The 23,027-nt window shown below is 41.9% G+C and overlaps 2 protein-coding genes across 5 annotated transcripts in view; one reads left to right on the forward strand and one right to left on the reverse strand.

The window, feature by feature from the left end:
• Window positions 1–23,027, reverse strand: part of LOC125879397 (scavenger receptor cysteine-rich type 1 protein M130-like) — an 83,382-nt gene that overhangs the window by 26,312 nt on the left and 34,043 nt on the right. The window lies entirely within an intron of this gene.
• LOC125879402 (uncharacterized) lies at window positions 11,900–13,421 on the forward strand. The gene is made up of 2 exons (XM_049561263.1): window positions 11,900–12,080; window positions 12,402–13,421. The coding sequence occupies exons 1-2, from the start codon at window positions 12,002–12,004 to the stop codon at window positions 13,208–13,210; spliced, it is 888 nt and encodes a 295-aa protein (XP_049417220.1). The 5' UTR covers window positions 11,900–12,001; the 3' UTR covers window positions 13,211–13,421.

A 23,027-nucleotide genomic window follows, 5' to 3' on the forward strand; every position in this document is an offset into this window, starting at 1 on the left:
AATACAATTATTTATGACACTAAGATGAAGATGTTATTTACAAAAAAAACCACCGCAAAAACATTGCTACGGCACTCACAGGCTGTACTCGCTTTGATCCGCTGACGCTCTCCTACTTGGCTGACTTCCGCCCTCTCCCCCACAGGCACTCCTACCACTACCATAATGTACCGTATATCACATTGTCGTGTTTATAATACTTAACATTCATTATCAATAATGATGATATGATATGGGGGGGTGGCTAGTTTGGATTATTGGGTTGGTTACAACCTACTGGTTACTACACTGTGCGATGCTCCAGAAACGCATCCAGTAGGCAGGGGTACACGCCGTCGGTCGCTCCAGATCCACGCCGCTGCTGATGCTGATTATTTACTAAAGAAAACATACTTATTATGTTATATTCCATTTCTGACAGTACATCCCCCTATCCTACACACGGGACCTTTAACTTCAAAACAGCTCACAGGTTTTATGGGAAATGTCAATTTAGTTGGATTTAAATGATGAATAAAGATTAAATATTGCTTACATGCTCTTGTTGCATTAATGTAAGGAGAGGTTTCTACCTGCCTGCCAGGTCCTATTCTGCTCTACAAGAACAGCAGCTCATCTGCTAGCTTGTTTTACTCACCAAAAAAACAATCTAGGTGTGAGTTTCACCATCCTGGTCACTGAAGGTGGTGACACAGAGAAGCTTCCAGGCTCAGGTGGGTTGATATAGGCGCAGAGAGGCAGTGATGCAGTGTGTTGGTGGGGGATTGAGGAGGGAGGAGGAGGAGACGATTGGTTGGCGGTTGGCAACACTGGACTGTGACTGGACAGGAGATGGCAGAGAGAAGTGACGGAACGGGAAGTGAGTCTGAAGGAATGGAAGTAGCTGGCGGGAGTTTTGGAGAGTGGAGTCTAGTCCGGAAAAATAAACGTAAAAAGAATCAAACTGATAGATCGGATGACAGTGATAATGACAGGAGAAGAGCTCTAGGGGAGAGAAGAAGGGAGGATTACAAGGTAATCGTTAAACTTGTACAGGAGGGCGCTTCTTTCAGTGATTGGAATCCAATACAGCTCACTAAAGTTATCGCAAAGGAAATTGGCGAGGTAAGGAGTGCGAAAATATTGAGAAATGGTTCGTTATTGATTGTGTGCAAGGATGGTGGACAGCAAGGAAAAGCCATCCGGATGAACAAAATTCAGGGCAAGAAAGTTCAGTGTTCCCTTGCTGGCGATAAGAAGTTGGTCAGGGGTGTAATCTCTGGAATCCCAGTAAATGTATCAGAGGATGGTATTAAAGAAAATGTGGAAAACGCAAACGTAAGTGAGGTCAAACGCTTGAAAGCTAACAGAAATGGAATGAAATGCGACAGTCTCTCGGTGCTCATCACGTTTGATGAAGAAAGAATGCCCGAAAAAATCTTTATTGGATTTATGAGTTATGATGTAAGACCATACGTCCCCCCTCCACTGAGGTGCTTCAAATGTCAGAGATTTGGACATGTGGCGGCTGTGTGCAAGGGAAAGCAAAGATGTGGTAGATGTGGTGGTGAACATGAGTACGGTAAATGTGCCGAAGGAGCAAAGCTTAAATGCTGCAACTGTGGAGAGGAGCACAGCTCAGCTTACCGCGGATGCGAGGTCAGTAAGAGAGCAGCGGAGGTGCAGCGGATTAAAATCACACAGGGAATCAGCTATGCTGAGGCAGTAAAACAGGTTTCAGGGGACACCCAAGAGATCAAACAGAACAGCTTAAACACCAAAAACGCTTGTTAACCGTTCACTACAGACAAAAAGCAGAATGAAAGGATCAAAATAATTTTAAGATCAGCTGAGAAATATCTGGATGTGAGGGATCTCCAATGGGAAACTGTTAGAGATATTCTTAATGTAGACACCCAATCCTCCCAGTCATGGGCTGGATCCCCCTAATGCTGCTACTTCTTCAATGGAATGCAAGAAGCTTAATTGCAAATGGTCAGGAGTTTAAAAAGTATATTGACAGTCTAGAAGAAAAAACAAATGTAATATGTGTGCAAGAGACATGGTTAAAACCACAGCTAGATTTTATTATTAAAGGATACACTGCAGTTAGAAGAGACAGGACTGCTGGTAAAGGTGGAGGTGTTGTGACTTTTTTGCAGAATGGAATGAACTATAAGGTTATAAGTATAGGTACAAGTAATGAATCAATTAATACAAAGGTGTGGACTGAAAGAGGTATGGTAGATATTATAAATTATTACAACCCATGTGGTAATTTGAACGTAGATATACTAAAAGATATAAGTGGATCAGTGCAGGATAATGTCATATTATGTGGGGATTTTAATTCTCATAATCCATTATGGGGCAGTAATAAAAATGATGGTAATGGATTAGTTATAGAAGAATTTATAAATGATCATGGTCTAGTGTGTCTTAATAATGGGGAAGGAACCAGGTATAATTGCACACAAAATATTGAAACAGCACTTGACTTGACATTTGTATCCAGTGCAATTGCCGGAATAAGTACATGGAGGGTTATCAAACAAACTACAATAGGAAGTGACCATTATCCTGTAATGACCAAAGTTGGCTCATTGATTAAATATAGTAGAAGAAAGAAGATCCCAAAATGGAAATTAGGAAATGCTGATTGGGATGCATTCAAAAGAATCAGTTCTGAAAGATTAAGGAAACTTTGTGAAGAGAATGAAACAGATGTTAACATATTGAATAGCAAGATAGTAAATGAAATAATTCAGGCTGCAGAGGAGACAATTCCCAAAAGCACGGGATCTACAAGAAATAAGAGTGTACCTTGGTGGAGTGACGATTGCAGCAAAGTCATAAAAGCCAGAAACAAGGCATTTAGAAAGCTTAAAAAACTTCACACACAAGAAAGTTTGGTACAATATAAAAGGGCCCAGGCGATGGTAAGGAAGGTAATAAAAACACAAAAACGCACATTTTGGAGGCAGTACTGCAGCACCATTGGGAACCAAGTGCAATTGACAGAGGTTTGGGGCATGATTAGGAAAATGGGGGGTGTAGGAGGATACAGTGAACTTCCAGTATTGAGCAATGGGGAAATAGTGGCTGTGTCCAATTCAGAAAAAGCTGAACTTCTTGTGAAAACACTGAGGAAAGTCCACAGCTCAGACAATCTTTCATTGGAGGCCAGACAGGTTAGGAATAAAATCTTATTAGAGAACCCGGGAATCTTACAGAAAAGGATGATAACAGATGAAGCGTTAGATTTACCTTTCAACCTATTTGAACTCAGGAAAGCAATAAGTAGTGCACGGAAAACCACACCTGGGAAAGATGGAGTCTGTTATTCAATGTTACTGCACATGGATGACAGCACACTAAATATAGTCTTGAAATTATTTAACAAAGTTTGGGAAAATGGCCAACTTCCTTTAGATTGGAAACAGGCAATAATAGTACCAATTTTAAAGCCAGGTAAGGACCCATCAGACCCATCAAGTTACAGACCCATTGCATTAACTTCACACTTATGTAAAATAATGGAAAGAATGATGATAGACAGACTGACATATTATTTAGAACAAAATTCTATTTTATCTCCATTTCAGAGGGTTTTGCAGAGGTAGGGGTACAATGGACTCAATTTTATGCCTAGAATCAGATATCAGGAAGGCACAAACAAACAATGAGGTAGTGGTAGCAGTCTTTTTCGATGTTGAAAAAGCATACGATATGCTCTGGAAGGAAGGACTTCTTATCAAACTAAAATCTTTGGGAATTGGTGGCAAAAGCTATAATTGGATTATGAATTTCTTGTTTGGTAGATCAATTCAGGTAAGGGTAGGTACAGAGTATTCTAGTGTATACACAGTTGAAAACGGAACCCCTCAAGGCAGCGCCTGTAGCCCGCTCTTATTCAATATTATGATCAATGACATCTTTGATCAAGTTGAGTGGAAAAGTGGAAAAATGGGCAAATGAGTGGGGATTCAAACTTTCAGTGTCAAAGACACAAGTAGTTTGCTTCTCAAAGCGTCGAAGAGTACCTGTCTCTTTAAAACTCTATGGACAACCTTTAGAGCAAGTAAAAGTAGTTCGATTTCTTGGATTGTGGTTTGATGAAAGACTTACATGGAGTGTTCATCTAGAAAAAATACAAAATAAATATAAAAAGGTGATTAATATGCTTCATTGTCTGGCAGGACAAGAATGGGGAGCAAGCAGGGCAGCCTTACAAAACATATACTGGGCGCTCATGAGATCTGTTCTGGATCATGGCTGTATAGCTTAAATGTCAGCAGCAGAGACAAATTTAAGGAAGCTTGATATCTTACAGGCTCAAGCCCTTAGAGTATGTAGTGGAGCTTTTAAAACATCGCCAGTCTCAGCTATGCAGGTGGAAATGGGAGAAATGCCTCTAAGAATAAGACGAATAAAGTTAATGCTGACATACTGGGCTAACCTTCAGGGACAGCTTGATTCCCACCCAACCAAAAATGTTTTGATAGAGTGCTGGGAACACAGCAAATCAAACTTTGTAAGTTTTGGATGAGTTGGTGATGCAAAGGCTAGAACCGCAGGATTGAGTCACTTAGAGTACAGTCCTTCTGTCCCAGTCTCTTCCATTCCTCCTTGGTTATTCCCTTTACCGAGTGTAGAATTGGCTATACAAAAGGAATTAAAGAATAAATTAATAAAACGTCCAGTGTGGAGCATAGTCCAACAATATTTAGATCAGCGCTATTCAAACTCAGTATTCATTTTCACAGATGGTTCCAAAGATCCCACTACAGGAAGTACAGGTGCAGCAGTATTTATTCCAGACCATAAAACATATATAAAGAAACGGTTATCAGATCATGTATCAGTCTACACCACAGAACTCATTGGAATATTAATAGCCCTGCAATGGATTTTGGACAACAAAACACCAAACACAGTTATAGCATCTGACAGCATCTCAGCACTGACAAGCATAGGGTCTAGAAGGTCAGTCAGAAGAGACATCATTAATGAAATATTTCATATCATGTACAGAATGGAAACACAGAACATTACAACACACTTCATAAGGGTTCCTGCACATGTTGGGGTCGAGGGTAATGAACAGGTAGACATTCTTGCCAAACAAGCTCTTAGAATAAAACAAACAGATTTCCATGTTCCATTATGTAAAACAGAAGCCAAAACAGTCATCAATATATATGCACAGTCAGTATGGCAAGAACACTGGGATAATGCAGATACTGGAAGGCATTTACACAACATACAAAAACAGGTCAGTGACAGGAGGACAGTCAGAATGAGACGTAGAGAGGAAAACATCATCACTCGTATGAGAATAGGTCATACAGGGCTCAATCACACACTCCACAGAATAAGCGAACACCCAACAGGGAAATGCTCACACTGTAACTTATTAGAGAAAGTTGAACATGTACTCCTCAAGTGTACAAAATATACTTGCATGAGAAAGGACTTATTTCAGCATTTAACAAGGTCAAAGCATAAACATTTCTCAATGCAAGGTCTATTAGGGAAGGCAGCTGGGAAAATATACAATGCCATTATCAAATTTCTGAATGACACTGAATTAGTTAGAAGAATTTCGTTTTTTTTTTTTTTCCTGCTCTAATCTCCTGTTCCACACTCCAGTCCAGTAGGTGGCGGTAATGCACCTTAAGCTGGTTTGCCAACCGCCATTAAACATCAAAGAAGAAGAAGAAGTGATGCAGTGTGGTTTAGACAACCTGCGACATCCAGGACAGGAAGCTCGTATCGGAGGCGCTGTGATTTTTAAACTTTTAACTAATTTCGTCCACGTATTACCCATATCCCGTCGGTACACGTTTGAATCATTGCTTTTTGATCCATACCCTGTAACTGGATGAAGGATCTTAGCCATCGGACGAAGATTGTAGTGCTAACACGGAAGCACGAGCACATAGGCCCGGGCCTTTTAAAACCTGTTTCGTGCAGTTTTATGACTTAGGCTATTTATATACAGAACTCAGTCTTAATGTTTGTGTGCATAGATTGCACAAGTCAGTACTCACAGATATGGGAGGACATCCAGAGGCTGAAAGAGTTTCGGAAAAAGAACAGGATGATCGAGGAATACATAGCCGTGGCTGCTGCCCAGTCAAAACAGATCTCCTTTCTCCGGTCATCCGGTCTTGCTGTGACGGCGGCCCGCTGACCCACCTCCTCGGTGTCAGTGATGGCCTCGGCTTTTGCAACCACCCTTCCCTGGCTGCCCTCGCTGTGTGCTGATGCTGCGTCGGATCGTCCAGTGGGTGCAGCAGCTGAGACTGGTGGGCTCCCCTCCGAAGGACTGCTGGATGTAGGAACACCGGGCATTTTCAACACTGCTGCTGCCGCGGACCAAGACATCACAACGCCGCCGTCAGCTGGGCCAGAGGTCGGCTCAGGAAATGGGCCCATGGTCCCGGTGTACAGCTCCACTCCAAAGCTGTCTGAGCTGCCCTGGACAACAGTGGCGTCCCGTGGTCGAAAGGGAGATCCGGATGGGAGGCAAGTCCCACCTGTGGCTCTCTCCAACCGCTTCGCCATCCTGATGGAGGAGGCTCTGGCGCATCCTGGCGATGCACCTGCTGTTCCGGCTCTCGCGGCCCGTCATGCTGCCGTTCCGTCTCCTCCACCGGCTGCCAGCAACACCGCTCCTCCTGCTGCTGCTGCTGCTGCTGCGTCTCCCTCACCTGTGTGTGGCCGGTGGCACCGCTCCATCTGCCGCTGTTGCGCCTCTCTCACCTGCCTCCTCTCCGCCTGTTGCTGTCGTTGCGACACCTGTTGTGGATGCTGACCGCGTGGCTACCCGGTCCGCTGGATCCACCGTGGGACGGCAAAACAAACAGCCGGGGAAGTCCTCCTCCCACCGCCGCAGGTTGCTGATTGAGGCAGTGAACAGATGCTCCAGCGGCCTGCGGTCCAGTGGCGTACAGCCCCCGGTGTCGGACCGCTCCACATCACCACAGCACCCGCCTGTCCAGCCTGCTTATCCTCAACGGGTGAATTCGCCCCGCTCTGCGACTGCTGAGAGGGCGCCGTCTCCTTCTGGTAGCACAAAGCCTTCATCTCCCTGTCCACTCTTTCCTCCCACCACACTGATAATTGGTGATTCAATAATTAGGAGTGTTCGGTTTTTTAATGCTACCACTCTCTGTTTTCCGGGTGCCACTGTCCCCGGCATCCTAAAAAAACTCCAGAATATTCTGCCATCACTCCCGACCTCCATAAAACGGCTCAACATCCATGTGGGCATTAATGACACTGCTCGCCAACAGTCTGAAGTGACCAAGGTCGATTTTATCCACCTTCTAAACTTTTTAAAACAATCTGGCAAATCCGTCTTCATCTCCGGCCCCACTGCACCGCTCTCTCGCAGCGACGTCCTTTTCAGTAGAGTCCTCTCCCTTCATTACTGGCTTCTGTCCGCCTGCAGGGCCCATGATGTGACTTTTATTAACAATTTTAATCTTTTCTGGAATCGAAGGCCTCTGCTCAGCCACGACAGAATCCACCCAAATAAACTGGGCCATCAAATGCTGACTGTCAACATTCAACACGCTGTGCGTTTCGCCACATGGAACTGACTGTTTACATTTGACGTCACACAATCACTGACTTCCCCCTCCTCCTCTTTGATTTCATCAGAGCAAACGGTTTCTATCGCTAGCGCCCCCTACTGTCCTATTGGCAGCTCCTCCATCACCCCAGGTCATCACCTCTGCTATTGTAGACTTGGATGTGGTTAATTACTCTCAGGTCTGCAACACCTTGACCTCTGTTACACTTAATAAGTTTAACCATTCTGCATCATTCAAGAAGGCTGTCTCTACAGAGGAAAATATTAATGACCAACAAACTCAGTCGATTAGTTGTTCTACCAATTTTAATGTTTTGAGCAATTCTTTACATGTCACTTCAGTTGGTAAATATACAAATGCAAATATTACAGTCATAAACAAGCCAAGGGCTCCCCTGTTTCGAAGTAATTTTAGACCAAATGGTTCTGTTTTGAATAACCTTGTAAAGATCAGTACTCAGCCTCCTGTGAATTCACATCATGTCACTTTGAACATGGCCTTAATCAATGCTAGGTCACTGGCAAACAAGACCTTTGTGTTAAAGGAATTTTTCTCCTCCCGTCAGCTAGATATGATGTTTATTACAGAAAGCTGGGGTGTCCGTGTCCCTCTCCGAGTTTCTTCCTCCTGACTGTAATGTTTTCAGTTCCCCTCGGATTACAGGCAAGGGGGGGGGGGGTATGGAGCAGCGTGTGTGTACAAGTCCAGCTTCTACTGTAGACAAATTCCATCTGCCACCTACTCCAGTTTTGAGTTGCAGCTGACTGAATTGAACTCTTCTCCTCCCATGTTATTTGCAGTGGTTTATCGTCCACCTAAATATAGTACACACTTTCTGCAGGACTTTGAAAACTTCCTATCTAGTATTTTGGTGACCTATGACAAATGATTCAACACATGAAAAGGGGCACACACTCGATCTGGTGTTATCCCATGGCCTGCCCGTTAGTATAAATGAGATTTGTGACAGTGCCTGTATTTCTGATCATCTGCCTGTTCTTTTCTCTGCTAGTGTCCCCTGCTCTGGTGTTAGTGCTCGTCCTCCTACACGTCAGTTCCGTGTTGTTAATTCAGATACCTCACTTCAATTTTGCACAGTCTTTGATGCATCTGTGAATACAACGATTAATGAGTTTTGTGTTTTTAGTCCTGAGGATCTTGTAGCTTTCTTTGAATCTAAGTGCACTAGCATTTTGGATGCTATTGCTCCCTTTCAGAGCAAATGCTCCAAGGCTCCCTCTGAACCATGGATCAATGACTCTATCTGTGCTCTCAGGCGCTCCTGTAGGCGTGCTGAGAGAAAATGGAAGATAGACAAGCTACAGGTGTCATTTGATATTTTGCAAGACTGCTTACTAGAGTATCAGAATGCGGTGAAAGCTGCTAAAGCCAACTACTTGTCTCCAATAACATCAATAGGCCCAAGGTTTTATTTAATGTTCTAGATTCTCTTGTTAACCCTGGCAATACTGACCCAATTATACCCACACCTACTCGTTGCAATGACTTCTTAAACTTTTTTGTGGAAAAAATTTCTACTTTGCGGTCAACTTCACCGGTTGCTGCTCTTGACCTCCCCCCAGCCCCCTCCGACCCACAAATTGTCCAGCAGACAGCATCCCCTCCAGCCTTTTCAAGAAGGTTTTTAACTCCACTGGTTCTTTTGTCTTAATATTGGTCCATGCTTGTTTTGTTTCAGGGTGTTTTCCAGCTCCGCTGAAGCGAGCTATAGTGCAGCCGCTTCTCAAAAAACCCAATCTTGACCCCTCTGTCCTCTCCAATTTTCGGCCTATTTCTAAATTGTCATTTCTATCAAAAGTGCTGGAGAAGGTAATGGCTAATCAGCTACTAGCTTATCTTGAGAAAAATGACATTTTTGAGAAGTTTCAGTCTGGCTTCAGGCCCCGCCATGGCACTGAAACAGCCCTTCTAAGGGTTTTTAATGATATCATTTTAACTGTAGATTCAGGATATGCTGCTGTCTTGGTGACCTTAGATCTGACTGCAGCACTTGATACTGTTGATCACAGGACCCTGTTGTCGCGTCTACATCAGTATGTGGGGATCAGGGGGTTGGCCCTCATGCTGCTTCAGTCCTATTTGACTGACAGGACTTTCTCTGTAATGTTGGGTAAATTCTCCTCTAGCATGGCTCCTCTAACTTGTGGGGTGCCTCAGGGGTCTATTTTGGGACCGTTGTTGTTTACTTTGTATATGCTTCTTCTTGGGTCCATTTTTCGTAAGCATAATATATCATTTCATTGTTATGAAGACGATGTACAGATCTATCTCCCTCTAAGAATGAACTGTGAGCACTCGCTGAATCCCTTATTAGCCTGTCTGACTGACATAAAGCTTTGGATGAGCAAAAGCCACTTTAATTTGAATGATACGAAAACTGAGGTTATTGTCTTTGGATATGCAGAATGTTCTACTCACTCTTTTCATAATTTGAACACCCTCACCACAAATATCAGCGGGTCGATCAGAAGCCTTGGTGTGACTCTGGACACTGATCTAAATCTTAAATCTTCCAAGGATTTGGAGAGGGTCATTCATGCTTTCATATCATCAAGACTTGATTACTGTAATTCTCTTTATGTTGGTTTAGATCAGTGCTCCCTTCGTCGCCTGCAGCTAGTCCAAAATGCAGCGGCTCACCTCCTGACTGGCACCAAGAAGTGGGACCATATTACACCTGTTCTGATGTCCTTACACTGGCTTTCTGTTCATTTTAGAATACATTTCAAAATTCTGTTGTTTGTTTTTAAAATCTTACATGGATTGGCCCCTCAGTATCTGGCGGAGCTGTTAAAAACTCACAATCCAGTCAGAGCCCTTAGGTCTTCAGGTGATCTGCTGCTTGAAGTGCCCAGATCAAGGCTTAAAACTAAAGGCGACCGAGCATTTTCAGTGGCTGCTCCCAAGCTCTGGAATAGCTTGCCATTGCATGTTAGACATGCAGAATCTCTGGGAAGATTTAAATCATCGTTAAAAACTCACCTTTTCTCATTAGCTTTTGAACCCGTTGTGAGCCAGGCTTGACTCTGTACAATATACATATGCTCTGTCTCAGGTTTTTTTTTTTTTTATGTGTAATAGACCTACACACTAATCGGAAATAGACGGCGGGTAACGTGACTTCCAGTCACTAGTAAATGAAGATGAATACCGGCAGAGTCTACTCGACAAACTTAGAAGTTCTACCTAAGTTTTCTTTTTCAGATGTCATAAAAAGCGTGGAGGCACATTCAAGCACAAAAGGCAACAAGTTTAACAAGGGTTACAAATTTTTCTACGAGGAATTTGTCCACAGTTATCAAGGTAAGTAGAGAGATATCGTTTGAACTGTTAGCTACAATGACAAATCATTAGCGCATCTACTGTAAGACATAGTTTATGTAAAGTATAAAGTATAAGAGGATATAGTCGACCATACTAAAGCATCATCCTCTGTTTTGAGTGAAGCAATATGGTATCAGATTGTTGTGTTGATGGTTGTCAAAGTGAACGTCTTCTACGTAGCGACAATATTAGCCGAATGCTAATGTAGCTAACATTTTTCCCTTACGTGTGTGTTTGTGTGTGATCATAGTATCAAATGTACTAGATGGGCAGGTTTTTGTGAGGGCTAGATGCTTCAAATCCATGAAGAAGAACAAGGAGCCTCACAAACTAGAGGTTTGGCCATAGAGAGTGCCAGTTGCCAGTTGGCATAAGCTCCAGGTTCTTATTGCTTCCTACTGTTCTTGCTGCCGTTGCAGTACTTCTGTGCACTTGCTGCAGTTGCAGCTCTTTCTATGGAGTTCTTACACAGCTAGAAGTGTGGAAAAGTTCACACACACTCTTGTTTGTTTGTGTGGCCTTGCTAGCCCCCAGGAGTGCTGCATTTTATGTTATTTGATTAGAGGGGGACAAAATATATTTTCCAGCAAAAGTCACAGCCTTGACTTAGCTCTTTTTCTCTCTTTATATAATTATTACTATTATATTATTATAATTTTTAATTATAATAATATTTTTATAATTATTATTCCACTGACAGTGGAAGTTTGATGGCTTATTCCTGCAGCCGTGTAGCTGGTAAAGGCTTCTGCAACCACGTAGTAGCCCTCCTTTACCAGACTGCACACTATTCGCAGCTCAGTTTGCCGACTGTCCCGCCACCCCTGGCCTGCACAAGTGATTTACAACGCTGGCATAGACCGAGAACACAGGTGGGTGTAAGTTAAGTGAAATCAAGAGTAGAATATTTTCATTTAGAGCGTTATTTTCACGATCATGTTGTGTATTTACTTTGTTTTCACATTATTTAAGGACAGGTGTTTAAGTACTGATCCACACACACACAGTCATAGCACATCCTGCAAAAGTGATCACATTTTATTCTAAATTTTAAGGGAATCCATCCTGAACCTATGAATGATGTGGTGGTGCAAAAACCAGCGACGGTGGGCAAGAGTGGTCTTAGCTCCACATTGTACCAGGCATATTCAGGTGATAATTTATATATATATTTTTATTTATTTCATTTTAATGTTGCTTTGAAACTATGATGCTGATTTCAATGGTTATGACTTACTATTTGTCAGCCCCCTAATGAAATGTTATATGGCAGTATTTCAGTGCCACAAAACTTTCATAGAACAATTATTATGTTAGAAATAGCTTCTATTACAAAGCCATTAAACAGGAGCAGAAAGAGAGTTGTTATTAGAGTACATATAAGTTTAAAGCAGCAGTTGATTAGACAGGCTGCAAATTTCAGTACTTGCCAACAGTAGCACTTGCCTAACTCTCCCTTTTTTTCTTCTTTAGGACCATTTCCTGACCCTGACATGATGGCATCTGGAGCCAAGCTACGCCACTTGGCTCCTGAATTCCCAGGTCTTCCTTTTATGCAACATACTTTTTCCAAGTTGCACTTTGTTCCAGCATTGCATCAGCTCATGCACCTCCAGTCACTCCAAGTGTCACCACAAATGGCCAGTGAAATTGAGAAGGGAACCAGGCAGCAGTCAAAATGTCCTGCATGGGCACAGTTACGTCAACCATGGTTAACTGCCAGTCGCTTTCAAGAGGCCTGCTCTTCCTGGGAGGGAAGTGTGGACCCAGAGTCTGCAGCCAAGGCCCTCGCTGTCCAAATGATAAGAGGCTCCAAAAAGCAAACTGCTGCAATGAAGCGGGGTCTCCTAATGGAGTCAGAGGTCCTGGCAAGTTATGCTGAAGTAATGCGAGTTAATGTGCTCCCTGCTGGATTTGTCATTCACCCAGAAGCACCACATCTCAGGGCAAGTCCAGATGGTAGGGTGTATGATCCTTCAGAGTCACCACCATTTGGACTTGTTGAAGTGAAGAGCACCACTAAACACGATGCTTCGCAGGTTGCTCACCTTAAGAGGGAAAATGGCTCTGTCAGCGTGAGGCGTTCACACCGTTACTACTGGCAGGTTCAGGGACAGTTAGCAGTAACCAGCCTAGAGTGGTGTGACTTTGTCACAGACACACAGATAAGTTTGTCTGTTGAAAGAATTTGGCGAGATGATTCATTCATAATCAAAATGAAGGACAAATTAGACCTTTTCTACTACAACACATACATGAATGTTTACTTGGAATCACACTGAACTGTTTAGGACTCTCAATAGATGTCTGATGTAATTTACTGTGAATAATTTTAATTAATCTTTTGTTTTTACTCATTTTATATTTTACATATTAACTAATTAATTAGTTGATTTTCATTTTTGCACAGTATAAAATCAAAATGTTTATGTTTATCGAATCAGTTCATGTTCATCTACCTGTCTACAGCATAACACCTTGCTCATGGCACACAAGGCCCAAAATGATGATGCTCCCACTTACCTACTGACTGTGAAATGTGGTGAATTGATTCAATAAATCAGTTGTTTAATCAGTTGTTGTTGGTTCATTTCGAGGAAAGTAAAGGATTCAAAGTAAGTTGACCATTATAATTTATTATGAGGTAACATTACTGACATGCATAACAGTACTGATCTGGACACCAATTAATTTATTGACAAAGCATCTTATCGGAAGGTAAAATTTCACACATTCTGATGAAATAATTACAGGTTACTTTGTGTTAGATTTCATTTCTGTTACGCTGAACCACAACATTTATATATAAAAATATACAACATGTACATCTTTGAAAAAAAAATGCTCAAAACTACTTAGTCAGTATGTTCACATTCAAATTTATCATTTGCTGTTGATCCTGTCAGCAACCTATTCACCAATTAATTTATTGACAAATCATCTCATCTGAAGGTTTATTTTCACACATTCTGATTAAATAATTACAGGTAAATACATTTATATTACATTAAGTGTTACTTTCTGTTGGATTATTGCTAATATCTGTTACACCGAACCACAACATTTATATATAAAAATATACAACATGTACATCTTTGAAAAAATGCTCATAACTATATTCAAATGTATAATTTTTGTTGGTTGCTGGGGCTGTTGATCCTCTCAGCAACTTATTCTTCATAGGACAAAGGTCCTTGAAAATTAACCATAACACAACAGTTGTTCCAGATCTGGTTGACAGTGCCCATCAGAGTGAGTGGTGCAGGTGAGTCCCAGATGTGGTTGGACTTAACTCTGCCTATTACCCTCTCAACTACTATCCTGAGACGGGCGATGGCTTGTGTTTTCTCGGTTTCCTCTCTTGTAAATTGAGCTGAATGCTTGAAGGGTGGAATGATGAGTTTTGCTCCAACATTAGAAAGTAGATCTTCAATGAGAAAGCCTTTGTCACTTCGTTACCTGGCTCAAGTAAGGGAAGGATTCCACTGATCTTTGTTATCTCCTTGTCAGAGATGCTTCCAGTGTACAGGGGCGAGACAAATGTTACCAAACCACTGGGAGCGACTCCGATCAGTCCCTTCAAGGTCATCCTGTTTTTGTAGTGGGAGAACATTTCTGATTGCAATGTTAGTGAAGAGGCAGTCGCCACAGCAATTTCAGTGCAGTCCAGTATCACATGGACATTGGAACAGTGCATCTTAAATTTTGCTGGCATGACAGACTTCACCTTGTCAATGCTCACCCAGAGAGGAAGTGACCCCAACATCAGGAAGAGATAGTTGGCCCAGGTGATGGTGACTCGACTCACGGTGGCTACACTGACCTCAAACATGTCAGCAATGAGCTGCTCTTTCATCCCAACCACTACTCGCATAGAGTACATTAGAAACTCATCGATTAATGGCATCCTACGAGAGGGGCTGGGTGTGATGTCTGACTGACCTATCCTCTTTGCCTTGCTCCAGTAGGCCAATCGAGAAGCAGATGGTCCAATGGACTCCCAGAAGATCTTAAACACATGTTCAGATGGAAATTTTGTGTAAAATCGTATCTGGTCGTCGGATGCACAATATCGGCTGAAGAGGGCAGGGGATGGTAAGGCTACCTCCTTCAGCTTGGCTTCCAAGTCCTGGATATAACCCACTGCCTCATCACGAACACCTATAGTGATTGAAAAGAAAGACAGAAACTAATTCAGCCCTTCATTCCTACAGTGAGATAATACCTAAGTATTCAGTAGCTGTAATGTCATCTAATATTCTGATGATTGTTATTAAATATGAACTTTTAGCTCTCATCATCTTTTATCACAGGTATTGTGTTGTCTGGTTTTGTACTATGTGTCTTGTATATGGGCCTTAGTCTGTAATCAAGTTTAACACAACACAACACCACACAACATCACACAGCACAGCATAACACATTCTGGCATACTCGAGGTAGAATCTTTCACCTGGTGGGGGCGGCGTTGCATAGTCGTGGTCGAGTTTCGCCACCTTCGTCGCTATTTCGTTGTTCTGGGCCTTCAAAGACAGCATAGACAGCCGCTTGTTGGTTCTCTCATAAACAGACTCTCTTTTCGGATGAGATGTAAAGTTGTTCCAAGGGAAAAGACTGGGAACAGCCCCGGCTAACACTGCAGCCCAAGATGTAATCCTCAGACGTGAAGTGTCTGCTACAGACATATACGTGCTCCCCTTCTTAATGACGAAATTCGGCCCTTCCTCCTGCCGGATCGCCTGACTCCATTTCCTTCATCGCTGTCAACCGGGACAGAATGAAAAGAAAGATACGGCTGTTTTTGGGCAGAGCAAGAACAGCCCGATACACTGCAGAAACTTTTGTTTCTTGCTTCCTTTCTAGAAGAAAGCGGAAGTAGCTTTACACGTCGTCTACGTATTTCCGGTCAAAAAATGTGGAAGTGTGTAAAAGGTCTATTGATGTTGTTTCTTACTGTTTGTCTGTTTTTATATTTGTTTCTGTTTTTTTGTATTTTGTATCTGTTTTTATATTTTGGTATTTATCATTCTATTTATGTGTTATTGTAATTTTCACAGTGTTCTTGTAAAGCACTTTGGTGACTTCTGTCTTTTTGAATGTGCTATAGAAATAAATGTGACCTTGACCTTGACCTTGACCTTGTGGTTTGCTACTCAATTACAAATCCACAGCCTACATATAATTGTGAGTTTTCTTTATGATAATAATAATAATAATAACAATAATAATACATTTTATTTATAGAGCGCTTTTCAAAAACTCAAAGACACTTTACAGGCAGACAAAAAAAGTGCAGGAAAATACAATCAAGAGTGCTAAACAGCAGACGAAAAGAGAAAAAAGAATACAGACAAGAGTACAAAGTTATAGACAAATAAAAGTGCTGAAATTACAAAGTTAGGTGCAGTATAAATGAAATATTAAATAACAGTAAGAGTGCAAGGGAAGAGCAAGGATAAAATAGGTGGGATCAAATTTAAAATTTGCTTAACTATGCTATCAGTACGTTTACATGGACAGTTTAATTCCACTTTTAATCAGAATGAACGGCCATTCCGATTAAAAGTGGTCATGTAAACGGTCATTCCGATTGAAAAAATGGTCATTCCGATTGAAAATTAAATCCGATTAAAGGGGGTGGTTTATTCCGTTTGTCATTCCGAATGAAAGAATTTTGTGTGTATGTATACACTCATTCCTCTTTAAGTTCATTCCGGTCTTTCTGCGCATGCTCGTTTCCTTGCCCTTCTGGTGCGATGACGTATGTAGCGCGCATAGCAACGGGCTGCATAGCAACGGGCTGAGCTAGAGCAGTCGGACTCGTTACACTCACCGGTTTCCATTCGCCACAGCATGGTCTTCTGCCTCCCTTCTCCTGCTCAACAGATGAAGCATTAGCAGAACAAGGTTGTTGTCGTACTGCTGCTTCAAGAATATAAGCAAAACACGCCCGAAAAAGGCACTAAGAACGGCGTCGTCAAGCATCTTGTTATCCGGAGCGAGGACTACAGTGTTTTCTTCCGGTAAACGTAAACACATAACATCCGCCCCGCCCCCTATCCAATCAGAAACCTTCCCTGCCCCAAACCTTGCGCAGACCTGAATAAAGGCGATTAAACTGATCTCCCGTGTAAACCCTCATTCGGAATGAATATTTCCCATGTAAACTACCTGGAAAGACTTTAATTCCGAATGATTTCATTCAGATTCATTTCATTCCGAATGAGAAGCCATCATGTAACCGTAGCCAGAAAGTTAAGAGGCTTTCATTTCACAGCCCAGCCTGTGTGTTTTACACACTGACATTTTGTTGAAACCACGGCTGCATTTGGCCTTCTCTCTTACAGCTGTAAACAGGCTGAAACTAACACTGGTTCCTTTTTATTAAACAACACAAACCTCAGCTCTTCAGAGACTGGGCCAGGAGGAGTGTCACTTCCTCAAAATCTCTTACATACGCTGCTGTGGTCTGTAAATGTTAACTTACCCGTGTGACAGAAACTCTGTGAAAACGATGAGGTTTCACAGTGCCCTGCTGGCTCCAGCAATTAAGGAAACAAGTCCACACAAAACCAAAAATGAAAGTAAAGTATTTTGTCACTATTTTTGTTTGTCTCACCCAACCCTAGGTCATATGTGCACTGCAGGTGTAGCAAGTAAAAAGAAACATTCTGCAGCACATCAGCTCTGCCAACAGTCCACATCCATTACATCTATAATGTAGCCAAAATATAAGATTAGTTGACCAGCTAGCTCACAATGATGTTATGTTGCGTAGTTCTAATTTGTATCGATGCATAACAACATTTTGTTTACCATCATGTCTCTTTTCGTCTTTACATTTTCTCCCCGTGTTCTGTCTGTCTCTCCCTCCATGTATGCCAGCTAACTGGAATTATTGTATTTTTAAATAGAGTTTAAATCTCATTTGTTAGAATAACGCTGGGAAAGACGGACAAGAAAGATACTGTTGTGTCAGTGTGATTTAGGGCTGTGAGTCCCAAAGTTTCCATACTGACGCCCTACTCCATTTAAAATTTGAATGATCAGGTCATAATGCGTCTTGATGGTTGTTCACACTTGAGTTTAGCACTGTCCACCCAAGATGCATGTTAATAGCAGGTATAAACAGGCTCAGTGGCAGAGCTGAGGGCAGACAACTAAACTAGAAACTGCACTTCACATAGCTGTTCCTTCCTGGCAGATGTCCTCCTGTGGTGGATTATTTACTCGACTGAAACTTCAGAGTTTCTCAGCTCAGTAGTTTCAAACCATAGAGTGCAAAAGAGTGGAACCTGCAGCACAAAAGCAACACATCTATGGAGTATTCTGACTTTTATAATTGTTTTTGATCAAAAGCAAATGCAAAAGCGTTGTCTCCACAATGCCTATAAAAATATTCAACCCCCTTGGTAGTTTTCATGTTTTATTGTTTTACAGTGTTGAATAAAAGTAGAATTTGTGACTCTGATCAACCAAAGAGGCTTGAGAGTCAAAGTGAAAACAGATTTTTTTCTAACATGTGTAGTCAAGGTGTTTCACTGATTGTAAAAGAATAAATAAATAAATAATAGATATACTCGTGTCTAGCAAGTCTAAACTCTAGTGTGTCAGAATTGTGATCAAACGTACAACTTAAAGACAAAAGAACACCCCGAGCAACTCTGTGAAGAAGGTGATAGAAAAGTACCAAGATCTATGACAAGCTTCTGTGCATACAGCTAATGTTCCCTCATACCGAAAAAATAAAATAGGTCAAATTCCACTGCCTTCCAAAATGGCATCATTATGGTTCTAACAGTTGCAGTTTCACTCCAAAACTACATGATAAGCTTTAGGCAACAAATCTGTGCTGTTAGGTTGAGAAGAAACATCATGGTTTGGCATCAAATATGTACTCTTGTCACACATGTAACCTAAAGTATGATATGACACATCACATACATCACTAATTTAGTATGCTACACATATAAGCTTGCTAGGCTAAGTTTTTATTAAAAGAAGCCAACATTGACTTTGGGACCTGAATATCCGTCTCCTCGGTTAAAGTCCTGTGTTTGTTTGACCCATTTTGTCACAGTGTGCACTTCCAACATGCTATACATGCCATTCTCTCAGTAAATTTCCACTCAACACACCTACCTCCCAGCCTATCACCTGTCCACACATCTCCTTCTCCTGCCGGTCCACAACACCCACATCATCAAGCCAACTCCACCCCTTTGCCTCATTAGGGTGATATCAGCTAAATTGGGCCACTTTTTGGTGAATCACTTGGGAAACTAAGAAAAAACAATGTATGACATTTGATTGTGTTCCTATGATTAATGACTGTTTTTAATATTTTTGTGTTGAATTTATGTAATAAAATATAATTGTTAAGACCCTACAGCTGTTGAAACATTAGCTGTCCCCCATTTTTGAGATGCGCAGTGTTTAGGTAAAATGGGCCACCTGATCAGCTAAAATGGGTCACTCAAATTGCAAAGTGAAACAGTCATTTTTCATAATATAATTAAATTATCTTTAATATCAACACACATAACACAATAGAACATTACATTTAAATACATTAAACATCCTTTCTTTTTCCTCTCTCTTCCTTTCTCCTCCTCTCCTTTCCTCTCTCTTCCTTTCTCCTCATCTTATCTCCTTTCCTCTCTCTTCCTTTCTCCTCCTCTCTGTTCCTCTCTGTTCCTTCTTGTTTGCCATACTGTAATTATAGTTTCATGTTACTTTACTTAACCATCTGCACTATCACTTCTAGGCTACAGTACATGCCTCTTTCACCTTTCCCTTTCTCGTGTGTGTGTGTGTGTGTGTGTGTGTGTGTGTGTGTGTGTGTGTTTGTGTGACACTGAGCGCTAGCTAGTAAGAGCTAGCTCACGATGTGCCCTGGACCAGAGCTAACACACACATACATAATTACAAAGGAAAATGTCCTGCCACGATTAATACTCCGGCTTCACAGACTCTTGTTGCTAGATTGTTCTTTGCTATTTCAATGCAAGACTTTCCAGCATGTGTTCCCAGACTGTTTCCTTGTTGTTGACCTTGCCTTGGTCTGACTTTCCTGCTTTGCCTGCTCCCTGGTAAACCACTCAGCCTTCTGTCCTAAACCATTGAGCTCTGCTTCCACATTCCTGATTTCTCTTCGTCTGTTCCATGTGGCCATGCGGAGGGACTGCCAGTCAGCTCTGTGTTTTGAGTTCACCTGTTCTGCTGCCTGTGATTTCCAGTGCTGTGGATTACCTTGCCATGTGGCTGCACACTCAGCCTTTGTGTGTGAGCCGCAGAATCCACTCATCACCACTGGTTCCTCAATTCCACGCCGGTTCTGACCTATCTACAGCCGACTCCTCACAGGAGTGTTGGCTTTCTTCGTGTGTTCACCTGGATCAGACCCTCTGCTCATGTGACATCACCTCCTGTCTCCTCCCTCATGGTACTGTTGCACACTTTTGAATTGTTTGCTCTTTGTGTGTATTCAGTGGATGCCAGTGACTCACCAGCATTCTGCTCCAGAGTACCACATTAAAAGTGCTGGACTAAACCTGTGTCTTGGAAGGTCCTGAACCAAGAAACTCACTTTAACTGTGGTGTACCTACTTGCTCATTGTGTGATTGACAAGCAGTATATTAAAATTTAATATAAACTGCCTGTCCTTGGGGCATCGGTGGCTTAGTGGTAGAGCAGGCGCCCCATGTACAAGGCTGTTGCTGCAGCGGCCTGGGTTCGAATTCAGCCTGTGGCCCTTTGCTGCATGTCATCCCCCTCTCTCTCTCTCCCTTTCACACTTACCTGTCCTGTCAATTAAAGGCAAAATGGCCAAAAAAATATCTTTAAAATTAAATAAATAAACTGCCTGTCCTCGGTACTGCCATTGGGTCCAAACCACACCCATTACACATCTAACTCTATAGTGGCTTCTTTGATAGGCTATTTGTACAACATTACGTGGACTTTGTCGCTTTTTATGCTATGTCACATCAAGTCTCTGCTTGTGTAATAATTATAATGGCCACTAGAGGGTACCGCCGTACAATGAATGTAAGTGTGGGTCATAGAGAGCAGCTTGCACAGTCAACCTATGTGGGGTTTTTTTTTCCAGTAAAGCGACTGCATACAACAGCTGCTTCACTAACTGGTGCGTTACCAGTTCAATCAGGAGACTTATTCTAGAGTGAACAGTTACTTTTTACGAAATGCACAATATGATTGGTAAAAAGTTCTTTGCCGATTAGACCCCATCGTCGACATGAATATTAAGGGGGGGAAGAGATGCCATGGTTAGTTTAAGAATTTTCCCACAGATGGAGTCGTGACACTGGTGGTGGAGGTGAAGACAGGGATTGTTGAAGGATGAGGATGATGGGATGAGGAGCAGGCAGTGATGAGCTGAAGACTGGGGGTGGATGGGGTGGAGGCGGGTCTCATCTGTTCATCCTACAAAGACAACTGACAGCAACAAAGATGAGAACAGCTTTAAAGCCTGACAGCAAAATATGATTTGCTTAGGGAGACCATAGCAAAATCTGGTTGGATTAATTTAGTATGAGGCCCACAGTCAGCTGATGGAGTAGAAGCTGGAGTGGAGCAGAGAGAAATGTGAATGAAATGAGAGTGTAAAGAGAGTCTTCCTAACTTCCATTTACAGCTTGATGGGAGAGTGGTAAAGAAATGTACATGCCATCTGAGCTGCAGTTTGCCTGAAGGCACGTGGGAGACACTGAAGTCAGATGAAAGAAGCGAACAGACCAGACTTTTGACAATTGGACAAAATGCCATGATTATACTGCACATCATCATCACACTATAGGCATGGTGGTGGCAGCATCACTCGGAGTTAATCATATGCTGGTAAAAGCAGACACTGACTAAAAGCTCTATGTGATTATGTCAAACACTGGCAAAAATGTTAAAGGGGAATTTAAAGGAAAAATTGGAGCTGATCAATGTTCACGTGTTGAAATATCTCTTACCACAGTATAAGGATCACAGTTGTACAATAAAATAGCTTTAAGACTACAGTGATTATATTTGTGCAGAAAAAGTAGATAGCAACTGTGTAACCTCTCACTTGGTGGCTGTCAGAATGAGCTAGTTAACCAGATACCTGCAGAGCATTACTGACACAGCATAGGTGTCATTAATGCTCAGACAGGTGAATCTGGATCTCTGGCAGGGCCTTTTGCTGTGCTCCACCTGTGTTTTAAAATATGTCTGATGCCTGTCAGCCTGAGCCCTCTTGTGGCACGTAAGCTGACAAATGACACTAGATCATTTAAATGCCTGAAGTTTATTCCTGTGTCTTATACACAGTAGTGTATGAATATTTTTTGTTTATTGCATTGTCTGTACAGTATTTTTTTTCTGTTGGTTATTCTGTATAAACATATTTTGCATGTCTGTCTGTCCAGGTACTGTAGTTTTTCCACCTGAATCTTGGGTTTAAGGACAGATTGTAAAGCCCCTTCAGGCAAATTTCAAATTTGTCATATTGTGCTATATAAAAAAACCTGACTTGACAAGACTAGTAGAAACAGTTTGACTGATGGTGAAGTACTAAAGTACTACATGTTTTCATCCTTTATCTCCTGAATTGATAAGTTCTTTACTGTAATCCTGTGAAAATAATTTGTTTAAAAACAATACTGATAAATATCATAATCACTGGTTGCCTTTGTGGATCAGCATCAAATATACAAAGAGTTTCATGATGACTGCATCACAACCTTCACAGGAGAGTTCATATTGACAGGCGCACTGTGAGCGCTGTTCATCAAAGCACTGAAGAGGCTGCAGCGATTCAGACCTGATCCTCACTGTTTTTGACACAGACTAACTTTTTAAAAGCCACAGGGCCACTTCAGTCTGTGGCTACAGCTCAATACTGGACCAGTTAAAAAAATGTTGTTCACATCAGTCTCTGACCAGTTTACATAGGGAACTAGGGTCCAGGTCAAAAAAACAAAGTTATCCTAAACAGTGTCACAAAGGTGTTGATTCAGCTGTGGTCATTTCTAGGCTTTGTGCTTTTATTTTATTGGATTACATCATGTGTCCATGTCAATTTGGAAACACACATTTGAGCTCAA

This window comes from Epinephelus fuscoguttatus, linkage group LG19, assembly GCF_011397635.1.
Source record: "Epinephelus fuscoguttatus linkage group LG19, E.fuscoguttatus.final_Chr_v1".
Taxonomy (NCBI): Eukaryota; Metazoa; Chordata; class Actinopteri; order Perciformes; family Serranidae; genus Epinephelus; species Epinephelus fuscoguttatus.